This window comes from Plasmodium falciparum (genome assembly GCF_000002765.6).
Source record: "Plasmodium falciparum 3D7 genome assembly, chromosome: 10".
Taxonomy (NCBI): Eukaryota; Apicomplexa; class Aconoidasida; order Haemosporida; family Plasmodiidae; genus Plasmodium; species Plasmodium falciparum.
Window position 1 is genome coordinate 1,091,249 of NC_037281.1, and position 18,248 is coordinate 1,109,496.

The 18,248-nt window shown below is 19.2% G+C and overlaps 5 protein-coding genes across 5 annotated transcripts; 2 read left to right on the forward strand and 3 right to left on the reverse strand.

Moving 5' to 3' along the window:
* Positions 1-187: 187 nt before the first annotated feature.
* On the reverse strand, positions 188-6,029 carry PF3D7_1025900 (conserved protein, unknown function; the record flags this gene model as incomplete). Its single annotated transcript, XM_024473289.1, has 15 exons — positions 188-223; positions 401-439; positions 593-700; positions 809-880; positions 1,063-1,101; positions 1,202-1,453; positions 1,546-1,611; positions 1,711-1,749; positions 1,874-2,203; positions 2,308-2,452; positions 2,555-2,649; positions 2,740-2,805; positions 2,898-2,993; positions 3,168-3,539; positions 3,789-6,029. The coding sequence occupies 15 exons, from the start codon at positions 6,027-6,029 to the stop codon at positions 188-190; spliced, it is 3,996 nt and encodes a 1,331-aa protein (XP_024329100.1).
* Positions 6,030-7,206: 1,177 nt separating this feature from the next.
* Positions 7,207-8,634, reverse strand: PF3D7_1026000 (conserved Plasmodium protein, unknown function; the record flags this gene model as incomplete). Its single annotated transcript, XM_001347505.2, has 3 exons — positions 7,207-7,392; positions 7,558-8,331; positions 8,503-8,634. The coding sequence occupies 3 exons, from the start codon at positions 8,632-8,634 to the stop codon at positions 7,207-7,209; spliced, it is 1,092 nt and encodes a 363-aa protein (XP_001347541.2).
* Positions 8,635-10,569: 1,935 nt separating this feature from the next.
* On the forward strand, positions 10,570-11,910 carry PF3D7_1026100 (conserved Plasmodium protein, unknown function; the record flags this gene model as incomplete). The annotated part of the gene is made up of 5 exons (XM_001347506.2): positions 10,570-10,763; positions 11,020-11,122; positions 11,249-11,329; positions 11,608-11,668; positions 11,765-11,910. 5 exons carry the CDS (start codon positions 10,570-10,572, stop codon positions 11,908-11,910), a joined length of 585 nt encoding a protein of 194 aa, XP_001347542.2.
* Positions 11,911-12,215: 305 nt separating this feature from the next.
* PF3D7_1026200 (conserved protein, unknown function) lies at positions 12,216-13,982 on the reverse strand (the record flags this gene model as incomplete). The annotated part of the gene is made up of 1 exon (XM_001347507.1): positions 12,216-13,982. The coding sequence occupies one exon, from the start codon at positions 13,980-13,982 to the stop codon at positions 12,216-12,218; it is 1,767 nt and encodes a 588-aa protein (XP_001347543.1).
* An 855-nt stretch (positions 13,983-14,837) lies between these two features.
* PF3D7_1026300 (conserved Plasmodium protein, unknown function) lies at positions 14,838-18,203 on the forward strand (the record flags this gene model as incomplete). The annotated part of the gene is made up of 1 exon (XM_001347508.2): positions 14,838-18,203. The coding sequence occupies one exon, from the start codon at positions 14,838-14,840 to the stop codon at positions 18,201-18,203; it is 3,366 nt and encodes a 1,121-aa protein (XP_001347544.2).
* Between the last annotated feature and the right edge of the window lie 45 nt (positions 18,204-18,248).

The window sequence follows — 18,248 nt, forward strand, 5'->3', positions numbered from 1 at the left end:
ATAAAAGATATACAAAAAAAATAAAAATAACAAAAAAAAAAAAATTAACACAAATAATATATAATATATAATATTTATTTGTCTGAGTAACAAGAGACATAAAAATTTTTATTTTATTTCTTCTTTCACAAAATAAATGTTTGGAATTTTATTTAAAATTCTTAATCCTTTTGAAAGGGAAACAGATTTATTGTGCTACAGTACTTTTTAAATCATCAATACACTACAATAAAAAGGAAGGAAAAAATAAAAGGAATATATATATATATATATATATATATATATATATATATATATATATATATGTATATGTATATGTATATGTATATGTATATGTATGTATTTTTAATTTTTAATTTTTAATTTTTTGTTTTTTATTTTTTATTTTTTTTATTTTTACATTTCCAAATATTTTGATATCATTCGCTTGGGATTCAATCTAACAAAGAAAAAAAAAAAAAAAATAGTAAAATAAAGCACAATAAAATAATATACAATAAATATATAATATGGGACATAAAAAGAATACACATATATAATTTTTTTGAAGTATATTATAGTAAATTATTTATTTATTCTTTTTTCCTTTTACCAATGCTAAAATGTTTTTTTCTGTGTCATCCTCAGTGTTTTTAATGGTATTTTTTATAGCCTTTAAATTATTATAAATTTTTTTCAAATTGTAATTATTCTCCCATTGCTGGAAAAAAAAAAACAAAAACAAATAAATATATAAATATAAACATATATATATATATATATATATATATATATATATATATATATATTTATTTATTTAATTCTTTACATCATGTCCAAATGAATTTATGTGTTCTTTCGTATTTTCAACCAAGTCTTCGTTGTGTTTTCCTTTTAAAAGCTAAAAAAAAAAAAAAAAAAAAAAAAAATATATATATATATATATATATTTATATTTATATACATTTATATATTCCTTTATCATTTATGTGATAAAAAAATGTGAACACAAAACCATATGATTATTTATCATTTAGTGATTAAAAATTTATAAATGTTAATTTTATGCTTTTTAAAAATTACAGCTAGTAGTTCAATCATTTTATTCTTGCTCTTTTCAACCTATAAATGAAATACATACAAATATATGATATATATATATATATATAATACATTATCATGTATTTATTAAAGTTAAACAATATATATAATATATTATTACCTCATCATCATTATTGAAGTCATCTTTTTCATTCGATAACATATCATCCGTTTTTTCGCACGAAGACGATATTTCAGAAGAATAAGAAGAGGAATTCTTTGAATGGATACTTTCTTGTTTCTTAATCGATTTATGATTTAGATTTTCTTTTTTTGTTTTGGTTTCATATTTACTTAAACTTTCTTTTCTTATATGAGGACAGGTGTTTTTATCTTTAAAATTATTCTTTATTTTGCAAACCATAAGGTCGTTCTACAAATAAAATAAAATAAATTATACAAATAATTAATATAATCAATACAAAAAAATGTATATGAATACTTTATTTTTTTTTTATTATATACATTTTTCTTGATGTTTTTTGTTACGTTGTCATCTTCTTCACTTTCACTCATACTACAATATATATGCTGATATAAAAAGGAAAAAAAATAAAAATATTATATATACATATATATATATATATATATATATATATATATATATATGAAAATTTTTTATTTTCTTACGTTATTTAAGGATTTTAGTTGCTCTTCAATTATTTTTATCTATAATAAATAAATAAATAAACATATATAATATACATTTATTTATATTGAATAGTACTTTATATTGAGCTTCATATTTTATTTTTCTCTATTTTGATTTTAAGTATTATAATTTTGGGGATACCTTTTCGTGTAATTTCTCATGAAATATATCATCAACTTTTGTATTTTCACCTACTAAAATATTATTCTCTTCACTAGTTGTATTCATCTTATCGTTTTTTTCTTCATATGATTCCTTTTCTTTTTTATCTTTTTCAACTCCTTCAATTTTTGTATTTGTAACATCAGACGTATTGTTTTTCTTTTGTGCTTCATACAAATTTTTAGAAGATACATTTTTTTTTTGATGCACATTTATATTTGTCTCTGGATTATCATAAGTCTTATTCATTTGAAATTCTTCGGAAGGAATGTTAAAGGACTCGTGAGAGTATGCATTCTGATCATCCTCCTGAACAAGCACACAAAGATATAATAAATATGCAAAAAAAAAATATATATATATATATATATATATATATATATTTATATACATTTATAAAATTTTCAACTTACATTATTAAAATGAACATATAGATTATTCAGATTTAGGGACAAGTTTTTTTTTCTCAAATTTTTCAGTAAAATAAAATGTTTGTGTAACACCTCTTCTAATTGTTTAATGTCATTTTCTAGAATGGCTCTTGAAGGTTTACAAAAACTAAAAAATAATAAATAAATATATATATATATATATATATATATATTTTGATGAACAGAAATAATTATTTTTATGGGATATAAAATAAAAAAAAAATCTAACCATTCAGGGTTTACTCTATCTACATCAAAAACCTGAGCTCTAATATTTTTCATATTCTTTCGTAGGTCATTAATATTGATAACTGTATGACTTATCTACAGGAATAAAAAAGTATATACACAGAATGTGTGATAATATGTACATCTATGTATATTTTTTTTTTTTTTTTTTTTTCAGTAAAGTACCTCTTGAAAGTTTTTCTTAATTATATCTTCCAAATCGACAACATATTTCAATTTCTCTTTTTTTGTCTAAAGAAAATAAAATATATAACATTCATTTATATTATATATATATATATATATATATATATATTTATTTATTTATTTATTTATTTTGTTACGTATTCGTTTTCCATAATGATATATTTTATTTTTTCCAAAAATTGCTGGACCAAGTTTTTCACATTAAAATAAAACACGTTAATATTCTCATGTCCCTTCAAAAAGAAAACATAATATATATGTATATGTATATCTATATATATGTATATCTATATATATGTATATCTATATATGTGTATATATTTGTTTATTTTGTTGTTGCAAAGGTCGTGTTAGATAAAATATATAACAAACACTTATATTTTCCTTTAATATTTTTTATTTGTTACCTGTATAATAACATTTTTTGTTTGCATAAATAAACTATCTATCATATCAGATGAAATCTCTGTTTTGTTTAATGTAAATAATATTTGATTATTTATATCTTTGTTCTTCTTCAATAATTTTATTTCATTTCTATATTTTTCATTCTCTTCATTTAAATGTACTATATGCTTGGCTAAATTCTTTTTTATACTATTTATATCATCGCTAGCTAAAATGGTTTTTCCTAAAGCTTCCATTTGCTTTCTTAATTTCTCATTTTCTTTTTCTAATTTTAAATTCACTTCTTCATAATCGATGCTACAAATAGGAAGCACCTTGTACTTGTCATAATTTTCCTTTACAAGCAGTTCTCTCAATCGTCCGCATTCATTCTAAATATAAATAAATAAAAATATAAATATATATATATAGATATAGATATAGAAATATATATATATATATATATTTATGTATGTATTGTGCAGGAAAAAAAAAAAAAAAAAAAATTTATATAATTATCCTTTTGCGAACTAGCCAAAATAAATAGTTGTTTTGTTCAGGAAAAAAAAAAAAAAAAAAAAAAATTTTAACTACAATGTAATAACAAATTACACATTGACATTTATATGATTTTTTATTACCTTGTACATTTTGCACAATTCGTTTACTTCGTTTTTTTCTTTGGTTATATTTTCCATTTTAGTTTTCATATTTTTTATTTTTTCATTTAATAAATGAATTTGAGTATTCCAGAGGGAGGTGTCTTTTGACGATTTGCTAGATGTTTCGGTAGAAGTTTGTGTAGATGACTCGTTCATGTAATTTTTGGAAACATTGAAATTTTCTATTTTTTTTATTTGATTATTTGTATTAGAATTTTGGTAAGGATACAGATGAACAAAATTTGAGTTGACAAGTGGGTATGACAAAGTGGTGGTAATATTTTGAATATTATTATAAGGGTCATTTTGTATTATATTATTTTTATTAGATAAATTATAAGAAATATCGTGAGTGTAAATGGGTTGAGTAATATCTTGTGTTGTATATAATTGAGGGGGTAACGATTTTTGCCTGTTCAAATTAATATCTTTGAGAGGAGAACATGCAAAGAAGGAATTTTTTTTTTTTTTTTGATAAGTATTAGGAGTTAAGGAGCGTGTTCTTACAAATACATTGTTGCTAGTAGGTGTAAAGAAACGAAATTTATTTATATGATTACCATTATTATTATTATTATTATTATAATGATTATTACTTTGAATGTTTTGTTTGGTTTGGTTATTATTCTGATAATTATTCGTTTTGTCATTTTTATATATTAATATTTCTGTTTTGTTATTTTTTACATTATTCTCATTATTTATTACATTTTTTGCACTAGAATTACAGAAGAAGCTTTTATGTGTTTTTTGTTTATTTTGTGTGTTGGTACATGTATTAAAAATATTATTCATATTATTTAAATGTAAATTAAAGCATCCATCGTTAACGCTACTACTACTATTAATATTATTATCATTATTGTTTATATTATTATTATTATTTATATTAATATTCATTTGTTCATTATCAAGTTGACCGGAATAGAAAACCATGTCATTATTTCGAATTATATTGTTTGGTGATGCATTCATATATATATATTTTTCTTCTTGTGGTGACATAAACATAACTTGTTCATTAGGTTCATAAACAGAATCTTGTTTTATGTTATAATTATTTGTATTATAAATTCCTTGGATATACTCCTTATTTATATAATTATTATAATTTAGTATATCTGAATTTGGTGTAAATTGATTTAACGTGTTATTATAATAAGAATGTGCTTGATGATCATTTAAATTATTTTCATATATGATATTTTTTTCATATGGTACATTATTTTGCTGGGTATAATACTTAACATGATTATCAAGAAAACAAACACTTTTATTTTGTTTATGCTCATTGGACAATGGAATATATCCCTTTGTTTCATAAACATCAAACTCTTTATATTCTTTTTTTTGTTTATTCTGTTTATTCTTTTGTTTTTGTATTTGATCATCAAATTGTTTATGATAATGTATTTGTTCATTATCCCCATCATTTGTATTATCCTCATCATTAGTATTATCCTCATCATTTGTGTTATCCACATCATTTGTATTATCCTCACCATTTGTATTATCAACATCACTTTCATATATTTCTTCCTTTTCATTTTTTTTTTTTTTTTTTTTTTTCTTCAAAGTGGATATTTTATTTGTTCTTTTTGTAATATCCTCATGAGTATACTCAGAAATTAAATGTGGATTAATACTGTGTATAATGGATGTGGTTAATTTGTTAAGTAGATGATTTTTAGGTAAATCGATAAGGACTTGTTCATTTGTTTCATAATTAAGATTTGTATTATTAATATCTTTATTATTTAAATGGTGAATATTTTTTTTTTTTTTTTTTTTTTTGAGATGATTGTCCTTTATAATATTGGAATATTCATTTTGCATTACGTCTTCATCGATAGTATGTTCATAATTTTTAGAATTTTTAAAATTTTTATAATTCTCTTCTTCCATAGTATGATGTGTTGCATTTTCATCAATATAATTGTGCTGTTCATAAAAATTATTTTTTTTTTCTTCATGTATACTATCCTTATTTATGCTTGGACTATGGGATGAAAAGTTATTATAGCATAAGTTTTGTTTACTATGATTATTATTAGAAAGTGTCGAATTATTATTATTTACATAATTAATATTATAATTATTGCTACCCATATTGTTCTGTTCGTTAATTGATTTCATTTTTAATTCCTTATGATCATATACATTATTATAAATATTCCCGACAAGTGGTGATAGCATATTCTTAGAACCTTTCATAGACATTTTTATAAATACACATAAATATATATATATATATATATATATATATATATATATGTATATAATTTCTTTTTTAAGATATTACATATACTTTTATCTATGTATTTATATTTATATTTATATTTATGTTTATGTTTATGTTTATGTTTATATTTTTATTTATTTTTTTTTTTTTTTTTCCTTTTTTTTTTTTTTTTCTTTTTATCTTTTCGTCATACTGAAAAAGCTGAATAATGCATAAACAATTTTTACATTTTAATAAAATTAATAAATAAGAAACAAAGAAAAAAAAATATATTCAATATTAAAAGAATTTACAAATGTACAGTATATTTTTATTATAGTTGACAAGTTTTAAAAATATGTTTTAAAAAAAATACAAAAGTACACAAAATTATACGTTAAATCAAATGTCCAATAACATTATTTTATGTACACATGAAAAATAAAATTAAAAAATAAATAAATATATACACATATACATAATATTATATATATATATATATATATATATATATATAAATCCTTTGTGTATTTATTTTATTTCTTTTTTCAGTGGTTATTATATATAATATATATTTGTCTATTTTTTTTCTTTTCTTTTTTTTTTTTTTTTCCCCATAATATTTAGAATTATACATAATTTTAAAAAAGTAATTATTCTATGTATTTATATATATATATATATATATATATATATATATATATATATACATATATTATAACAAAAAAAAAAAAAAAAAAAAAATATTTATAATTGTAATATGCATACATATAAAATATGTACAGGAAAATACTTCTTATTCATTGTAAAATAAATACATGTGTAAAATAAAACACAAAGAATAAAAACACATAAAATTATTTTCTTTTTTATAAACAAAACTTTAAATATATAAAAAAAAAAAAAATAAAATAATATAAAAAGAATGATATATAATATATCATATATTCAAAATAAAAATTAATATTCACATTTTGAATTATGCATAAGTTATATGGTAACAAAATTGTTTATTATGCTAATAGTAAATAATTATTACACGTATAATTATATATAATTATATATATATATATATATATATATATATATATACAAACAACTATAAAATAAATAAGAATTATTTGATGTATCATATGTCTCCCATACAATACATATAATTATGAATTATTTTCTATTTTATTTCATTTGAGGTTTTAATTTTAATTTCTGTTTTGTTTTTTGTAACATCTTTTGTTTTTGTTTTTGTTTTATACTTTCTTCTTTCTCTACAATGGCTATAATATCGTCTATTTTTTCTCTCTTCTTTTTATTTTTTTTGGAATTATTGTTTAATAATAGTTTTAATTTTTCATTTACATGAACCTGGAATATATATATATATGTATGTATATATGTATATATGTGTGTTTATATGTATATATGTGTGTATATATGTGTGTATATATGTATATATGTATGTATAAATATATGTATAAATATATATATATATATATATATATAACATTTCTATTTTTTTTTATTGCTTACATGATTCGTTGTATCCTTTTGTACTTCTTTTTTTTTCTCATCGTTATTTATTTCATGACATGATTTCTTATCTACTTCGTGTGCATTTTTCTTGTCGTCATCATTTTGTTCTTTTTGTTTATTTAGAGAATCATCTTTATCTTTTTTTTCATCTGCACTTCCATCTTGAACTTTTTGTTTTTTTTCTTTTTTTTTTTTTTTTTTTTTTTTTTTTAATTTGTCGTCATTATTTACATCTATTATATTACATGGCGAATTTTCTTTATTATCATGTATATTATTCTTATAACAATTTTCATCTGTTGCATTGTTTGTTTCAAGAATATTGACATGTGCATTATTATTTTCTGTATTTAATACATTATTACTCATTGTATATTCCAATAATAAATTCTCAAAGTTTTTTTTCTTATTTGCATTATTTGAGCTTTTATTTTTTTTTTTATTTCCACTTTTTGATTTATTTTTTTTTTTAATTTCTTTCATTTTATTAGAATTATAATTTTGTACATTCTCTTGATTATTATTATCATCATCATCATCATTATCATCATTATCATCATTATCATCATTATCATCATTATCATCATCTTCTTCATCATCAAATTCGGTGCTATCATCATCACTGACTTGTACGTTTTTTTTTTTTTTCTTCTTCTTTTTCTTCTCATCGTTGTTTTTCTCATTCTTTTCTTGATCTTTTAATTTTTCCACTTCATAAAAAAATTCATCATATTCGTCTACTATATCAGCCCATGAGGTGTACTTATTAATCTGTAAAATGTAAATAAATATATAAACATAAACATAAATATAAACATAAACATAAATATAAACATAAACATAAATATGTTTATATATATGTATATACATTTGTGGGTGATATGCTTTATTTATATAATTTTTTTTTTTATTCATAATATGCTTATATATTTCTTTCCTTACATCGAACGAAAAGGTGCTGAAGTCTTTTTTCTCATTTTCCTTTTTTTTTTGATCTTCTTTCAGCTGCTTTGTTTTTCTTTTTATTTTATCCTCTTGTCTTAATATGTCGTAAATATTATTTTTATGATTCATTATATATATATATATATATATATAAATATATATATCAACTAATTAAATAATAAAAAAATATATTTGAAAAAAGTGTACTACACTAAATGTACAAGAAAAAAGAAAAAAAAAAAAAAAAAAAGGAAATTAATTATTTTCCAAAATGTAATAATAAATAACAAATCAAAAGTAAAAAGTAAAAAATAAAACTTATACAAATGTACAAATATATATATATATATATATATATATATAATATTTTTTTTCTATGGTTAAAAAATTCAAAATTATTATTTCACAGAGGAAAAAAAAAAAAAAAAAAAAAAAAAAAAAAAAATATTTTTATTTATAAGGAAATTATCAAATATTTACATATATATATATATATATAATATATTATGACAACTATAATTCAATATATTCTTATATTTATTCCTATCATAATATAATTATATATATATATATTTTTTTTATTTTTATGTATTATTATATCTATATGTTTATAATCATATATAGTTATTTAATCTTTTCTCATAAAAAAAAGAAAAAAAAAAAAAAAAAGGTTCCTAATTCTTTTGAAAAAATATATTCTTTGAATAAATGTTCATATATTTAAAATTTGATAATTTCTGGGGAAAAAAAAAAAATTTATACATTAAATAAGATTATATTTACAACATATAATATATATATATATATATATATATATATATATATATATATATATAAATATATATTTATATATTTATTTATATTTATTTATATTTATTTATTTATATTTATTTATTTATTTTATTGTTATATAAAAAGGGGGAAAAAAAAAGAAAGGGTAATATATAATAAACTATTAATTTTTACATTAAATAAAGATATGAATCTTACTTATTATCAAAATTTACAATATATATGTATAAATATATATTTACATATCTACACAAATATAAATATAATATATTTATAGGATCATCTTATCTTATGCATATATACATCTTTTATATTTTTTTCCTCTTGATAATAATAAAGAAAAAATAATTAATTTTCCATCAACTTTATTATATATATATATATATATATATATATATATATATAAATATATATGTATATATAATATTCTTAAAAAGAAAATGAAATCCTTGCATGTAAAATTAAAATAGAAATAATATAAGAATAGAACAAAAATAAAAAATATAATAATAATAATAATAATAATTTATTTAATTCATATAATTTATATATACATATTTATATTTACATTTTTATATATTATAACATATTATATATATATATATAATATTATTTTATGCTTAAAAATTTTAATAATGTTCCACAAAGAATTTCCGAAGGTCATATAAAATAAAATATAAATATAATAAAAATAAAATAAAAATAAAATAAAATAAAAATATATATAATGAATATTTTTATTTATTAATGTATTTATATGTAGAAGGTAAAAATGAATACATTTATATATTATTTTTATTTTTTTAAAATAATGGCATGTAATTATTATATATTTTAATTTCTCATTACGTACACGGCGGTAAATAATGCCCTCACATTTGCGTACAACAAAAATTAAAATAAAATAAAATAAAATAAATAAATAAATATATACAAATAAATAAATATATACAAATATATACAAACAAATAAATATGTACGAATAAATAAAATTTTTAAATAATTTTTTTTTCAATGAAAAATATATTTACTTATCGTTAAATTGTACTAAAAAATATTTTTCTTTTATTATTTTGTTTATATTATGAATTATTTATGCGCTATTAATATATGACCATAAATATATATTAATATATATATTAATCATTTAATAAATTATTATCGTTTGATTCACTTTGTTCCCTCATTCCATATATTATTTTCCTTTCCTTTCCTTTCCTTTCTTTTTTCTTTTTTCTTTTTTCTTTTTCTCTACGTTGTCAAAAATAAAATATGGACACGACGACATTAAAAGAAGCTGATATGAATCAAATGATAATACAGCTTATGGAAAGGGAAAAAAAAAAAAAAAAAAAAAAAAATATATATGAACAAAAGAAAATGGAACCTCAAAATTATTCCCATATGAAGAAATTCAAAATAAGTCCAAAGGAAGAAAAAAGCTTGAATAAGGAAGAAATAAAGAGGTTTCAAAAATGAAATGAATAAATAAATATAAATAAATATATAAATATATATATATATATATATATATATATATATATATATAATATATACATATGTTTGGTTGATAAAAATGTAGCATACTACCATAATAATTAAATAATAAGAAAACTCTTCTTTACATATTTGTCAAGTTTAACGTAGTCACATATATATATATATATATATATATATATATATATAATACTTTTATCTTAATAATATTTCAACCCTTCTTAGTCATTTGATTAATTTTTTTCAAGAACAAGAGAAAATATATAAAGACGAGGAACTTAATACGAAAAATTATATAATTGATGAAACAAAAAAGAAAGAAAAAGAAGTATATGTTTTATAATATATAACATAACATTAAAATGTATATGTTCCTACTATTTTGTTATAATATATATATAATATATATATAATATATACATATATTTATTCATTTTTATATATATATTCTTAGCTAAACGGTTATTATATATATTGCCAAGACTTCAAAAATGAATATAACAATTATTTCAATTCTTTCATAAAAGAATCAGAGGTTAATATTTCATTTTATTATTTTATTTTATTTCATTTTATTATTTTATTTTATTTCATTTTATTATTTTATTTTATTTCATTTTATTATTTTTTTTTATTTCATTTTATTATTTTTTTTTATTTCATTTTATTATTTTTTTTTTTTTCATTTTATTATTTTTTTTTTTTTCATTTTATTATTTTTTTTTTTTTTTTTCCGCCCTTTCTTTATTCAATCTTTATATATATATATATGAAAAAATAACCACTTTTATATTCTCATGTAAAAATTCGTAGGATATTAAAAAAGACCTAAAAGATCTACAGATTCAATATATGGATGATAAGATACTACTAGGTATTTGTCATATATCATAAAAATGTATATTAATCCATATTGTTATTTTTTTTTTTCATATGATATATACAATTGTTTTGCTCCTTATATATACAGGAAATAAAAGAAAAATGGAGCTTGATAACATGCTGCATTTTTATAAAGAAAAATTATTAGACATAAAAAATCATTGGGACACTAAGAATTTTTGTGATGATAATTTAAAGAATATTGTATATGATATATTAAACGTTATAAATTAACTACGTGTCAAAAATATTAATTACAAATGAATAAATATGTACCTTTGTATTATCTCTCCATGTATATTTCCTCTTTTGTCTTGTCATTTTTATATTTTTTTTAATTATGTATTCATATGTTGAATCTTAAAAATTATAATAAGAAAAAATAAAACAATATAATAAAAAAATAAAATAATAAAATATAAAAATAAAACAATAAAATATAAAAATAAAACAATAAAATATAAAAATAAAACAATAAAATATAAAAATAATATAAAAAAAATACATACGCATTATGTACCCTTTTTGTCGTACATCGTTTAATTTTCCTCATAATCCTCATATCTTTTTATTTTTGTTTTATTAAATAGCTGTAAAAATATTACATTCTGACCATTCGATATAAATCGTGCTATGAGCCTAAATTGTAGTTGGGTGTTTTCTTTATATTTTTCGTTAGAAAAAACATATGCATTTAATATATATGAACGAAGAAGTATCTTCTCAAATTTGAGTATTTTTTTCTTTTCCATATTCATAATGTTAGTAATAATAATACAATTTTCAATAACATTGTTTAATTTTAAAAAATTAAATGAACAAAACTTTATATTGTTTAATAAAAATGACTTATTGTTTATAGATATCTTTTCGATTTTTTTTTCATTATCAAAAAGATCTTTTAATTGTTGTGTGCTTAAGGTTTCGAGTTGTTTATATGTTTTTTTTTTTATGTGGCTATCTGAAGAATTATGATCATCACATTCATTCATGTTATCATAATTTATGTTATCATAATTTGTGTTATCATAATTTGTGTTATCATAATTTGTGTTATCATAATTTATGTTATCATAATTTATGTTATCATAATTTATGTTATCATAATTTGTGTTATCATAATTTGTGTTATCATCCTTATTTGTGTAAATGTTGTTGTGCTTCTGGTTCGATGTTACATTCTTTATATCACCAACAAGAGTATGTACACGTGGATCATTTATATTAACCGAAGAATGATCATTATGTCCTGTTACATCATTTTTTAAAGGAATGGTTTGGATAAATTTCATCAAGTTACGATTTGCATGTTTGATATGTTCCTTTTTCTCATCCATCCCTAAGAAATATAGTTGTGTCATATTATGTAAAGGAGAAATAATTATTTCATTCAATACATTATAAAAGGTTGATGGGGAATGTAAGGGATATGTAAAGATAGGATAATTAATACTTGGAGATCCATTAGGTATAGTTAATAGAATACTGAGGATTTCTAATATGGCTGTTCCATCATTACAAAATGGATCAATTATATATGTTTGCTTTGAATTGTTTATATATTTAAATAAATTAAGTTTAAAAATAGCAGATGCTATTATAGTACTTTTTAAAGATTGTTGATTTTTATATGCTTGGTATATTCTTATATTCATATTATTACTTAAATTAATATGAATTTTACATTCATTATATTTAAACAATACATTAATTTTTAATGGAGATAATTGTGATGAAATTAATTTTTTTTTTTTCAACAAAATATTTTCATCTCCATTTTTTTCAATATATAATTGTTGTTGTCTTTTAATTATATTCAATATAATATTTTTTATCATACATGTATGATATAAACGTGACTTAATACTTGTAATACTAATTTCAGGTTCTTTTAAAACACTACTAAATGGAATATAAGCATTCCAATTAATCTTTTTCATATCATTAATAAAATTATTTTCATAAGCACAATATGATCTATAAACCTCTAAACGAATTTGTTCTATCGTTCTACTATTTATCAATAATTTGTATAAATAATATAAATCAGATTCAATTTCTATATTCTTATCTATAAAAACGTGACTATATTTTTCGTCATATATTTGTTTTTCTAATGTAAATATATTATCATTCTTGTACGGAACAACACAAGAATATTTATAAGTTTCTTCTACTTTATAATTTAACAAGGATGAAATATACATCCTTTTATTCTTATTATTTGACCATTCTCTTAAATATATATGACACTTAATCGAATATTTATTACTGTGTGCTTTTATAGAACTTAAACATTTTCTCATAATTTGGTATCTTTTCTTTTAAAGTAAACATTCAAATGGAGCCTTCAAAATATTATAGAACATTTTTTAAATAAAAAAAAAAAAATAAAATAAATATATATATATATATATATATATATTATTCTTTATTACGAAATGTTATTCATGTTGTTATTTAATAAATCGTTGATAAGTATCAAATTTTTTTTTGATAAAAAAAAAAAAAAAAAAAAAAAAAATTATGAACAGTTCATGTAAAAAAAAAAAAAAAAAAAAAAAAAAATGGCTACACATAAAATAAATATTATATATATATTATATATGTATAATTTTATGTGTGAATATATAAAAGATGTAATAATATAGAAATATTTCCTGGATTAAATAATATAAAAGAAAATTGAGAATATATACATATAAATATGTATATATACATATATATATATATATATATATATATATATATATTTATATATTTATATCGATTTTTTAAATAATTGATTATTTATTTTTTTAGATATTGCTTAAGGTTTTCTCAAAAAAAAAGAGGGGAAAGGACCACACATATAAAAGATTATGTTTTAAAAAGCGAGTCGAACATTAAAGGTACAAATGATACATATATATATATATATATATATATATATATATATATATATATATGTGGAAAAAAAGGATAATAATCAAATAGGAAAACAACAATATATATATATATATATATATATATATATATATATATTTAAAATAAATGTTCAATCATTTGTGTGTAATTTATAAGTAATACACATATATATATATATATATATATATATATTTTTTTATTTATTTATTTATTTATTTATAGCTAGCTACACATTTATCAGTTGGAAGGTCGTCATGGAATTGATCATAAAAAAACCATATATAGAAATATTTGAAAAGATCTTAAAACTGTTTACCCATATTTGTGAAAATGTTCATTTTAAATTAACAAGAAATAAGCTAGAATTAAGCGGCTCAAATAATTTAACAAATGAACTGGTGATACATATTGATAAGAAATTTTTTATATTAAATGATGTAAATGGAGATAAGAAGAATATAATTAATGGCACTGTAAAATCAAAAGATTTTTACAATTGTATATATAATCATAAGATAGTTAAACATCTGAGGAGTACTTATTCACAACATGGATCTTATAATAGTCACAAGAAAAATGATTCACCTTTTCTAATGAAAGATGATATGAATGAAGAAGGAAGAATAAATAATACAAATAATGATGAAATTAAATCAATCGTTTGTGATGGTATGTATCCAGATGATAACAATAAGTCATATTTTAGGAAGGATAAAAAGTGGAATATACATCTTTCTAAGATAACTCTGAAATTTAATAATATAAATCATAATATAAATAATAATATGGATGGTGATGATCATGATGACAATAATAATAATAATAAATTAGAAATAATTATAAAATTTAAAAAGTATAACACCTATTTTAGCGCAATATTAAAATTGAAAACGTTCAACACACCAATGAAAAATTATATTTATAAAAATGAATCTATTATACAAATAGATCCAACCCTTTTTTTACTTAATCTTAAAGATCTATCTAATGAAAAGAATATTTTTTTAAAGAATACAGATAATTCATTTATCATCAGTTCTTTAGAAACTTGTGATTTCAGTTTAAATAAAGAAAGAATAAAAAGAGAACAATTTTTTTATAATAATAAAAATATATGTATCCCATCTAGTAAAACGAAATATTTTTTTAAAAATAAAAAATTCCAGGATCATAATATGTCTCTTCCTTTAAATGAACTAAAGACCATAATTAAATTCTGTTCAGACTTAAATTTATTATGTTTGTTTTCTACAAAAAACTTTAAAGAAAATCTTATTATATATTTTGGTAATATAATATCTTATATATTAGAAAAAAACAAAAATAAAATAAAAAAAAAAAATAAAAATAAAACTTTTCAACACAAGCAGCATACATATATGCTGAACACAAACCATGTGAAATATTTACCAAATATATCACGTGATTATAAATATGATTACACGTTTGATTCGTCTAAAAAATCACACGTAAGTAGAAATAAAATCCATGATGATGATGATAAATATATAAATTCAAATTTGTATATATTATCAAAAGGGGAATTAAATAATAATGACAGCCACATTTATGATAATAAAAACAATTACGATAATAATAACAAATCACTAGTTTTTTATTTATCTGATTATACATCAAGCGATGAATATGATTCTAGTATGGATGAATTCGATGATCAAATATATTTACCAGTATACGATAATGAATATACAAAGGATGACACCAATTTTAATTATAATCATATTATAACAGGATGTATACATTTTACTTCATATTTTAATATATCATGTGATTTTAATGAATATGAAAATGATAAGAAATATGAACACGAAGATGTTTTTCAACAACCTATGGATGCATTTGTTATAAATAATAATGATGATAATGATGATAATAATGATAATAATAATGATAATAATAATGATAATAATAATAATAATTATTTTGATGATAGTAAAAAAGTTAAGAAGATACAACATAAGGAAAAAAAATTATCTATAGAAAAAAAAAAAGAAGATATAATTTATGATAATACAAAAAGTTGTAGTTTTAATTATGAAAGGAATAATTTAAAAAATATAAGAGAAGAAGGAAAAGAAGAAGAAGAAAAAAAAAAAAAAAAAAATTCGTCTATCTCTGAAGATATAGATAAGGATAACAATTATCATGTTATGCAAAATATTAAAAATAAAGATATTAAGTATGACCGAAAGGAAGACGGTTTCAGTGATACTTATGGTATGTTTAATCATTTGAAGGAAAACAAAAGTTATGAGGAGAATAGAAGAAAAAAACATCATCTTGTTTTGATAAATGAAAAATGTGAAGAGTCTGAATATGATCAAAATGGTGAGTGTTCACATGTCCCAAAAGATGATTATTCATATGATCCAAATAATGATTGTTCATATGGTCCAAATAATGAGTATCCATATGATCAAAACAATGAATGTCCATATAATCAAAACAATGAATGTCCATATGACCAAAACAATAATATTAATACAACTTTCAATAACCTCGTACAAGAACAGGAAAAAGAAATTATTTGTAATTCCAACATTTATGAAGAATTCAATTATGATACCTATATGAGGCAAAATGAAGAGACACAAAATGTGTATAAAAATATGCACGAAAAAATAAAAAAACTTGATATAACCTTGGAAAATTTAAAGCAAATAAATAAAAAGAAGAAAAAAATACTGGATTATCAAAAGGATGATGTAAAAAAACCCTTTTTGGTTTTTTCCTTACCAAAAAGTAGAAACATCAAAAAAAGAAGGAAACCCATCGAATATATTTCTGAAGTGAATAAAAGAAATAAAAGAAATAAAAGAAATAAAAGATCATCCAAGGATTTGTTATATAATGATGTGGAAAATAAAAGGTATGATAACAATTCGGTGTCGTGTAGAAATGAGGAAAATGAAATTACAAGTGACAATTTTTATTCCTTAAATGATGACAATGAAGAGGATGAAAATAATGATTATTATGATGAAAATAATAATAATTATGATGATGAAAATAATAATTATGATGATGATAATAATAATTATTATGATGATGATAATAATAACTATTATGATGGTGATAATAATAACTATTATGATGGTGATAATAATAACTATTATGATAATTTTCCGGATGAGACTTATTACAACATTCGTCATAATAAACATGGTGTGGGAGAAAATATGGAATATATGAACTACTTCAATAATATATACGACAAATATAACATGAGTAACAAAACGAATAAAGAAAAAACACATCACATAAAAAATAAAATATATAAAAATCAATTAAACTATAGAAATTATTATATGAGTGAAAAAGATAACAATATTCAGTATATAAAAGGGGGAAATGAAAAGAATGAGAATGATGAAAAGTTTTATAATAATTACAAACATTTCAACATGTCTAGATTGTCACATAATCTACATGATAAGGCACCTCTCACAAATCAATATTCAGGGCCTAAGAAGAATACACGATTAATTATGAAAAATTATTCTTCTCATATTCTAAAAGATGAAATAAAACATCCTAGTGTTAATTATGATAATGACATATTTAATTATAAAAAATGTAAGTTACAAAAGAAGTCATAACTGTTGTGTGAGTGTAAAAAGGGAAGATAGATTTGTACAAGAAAA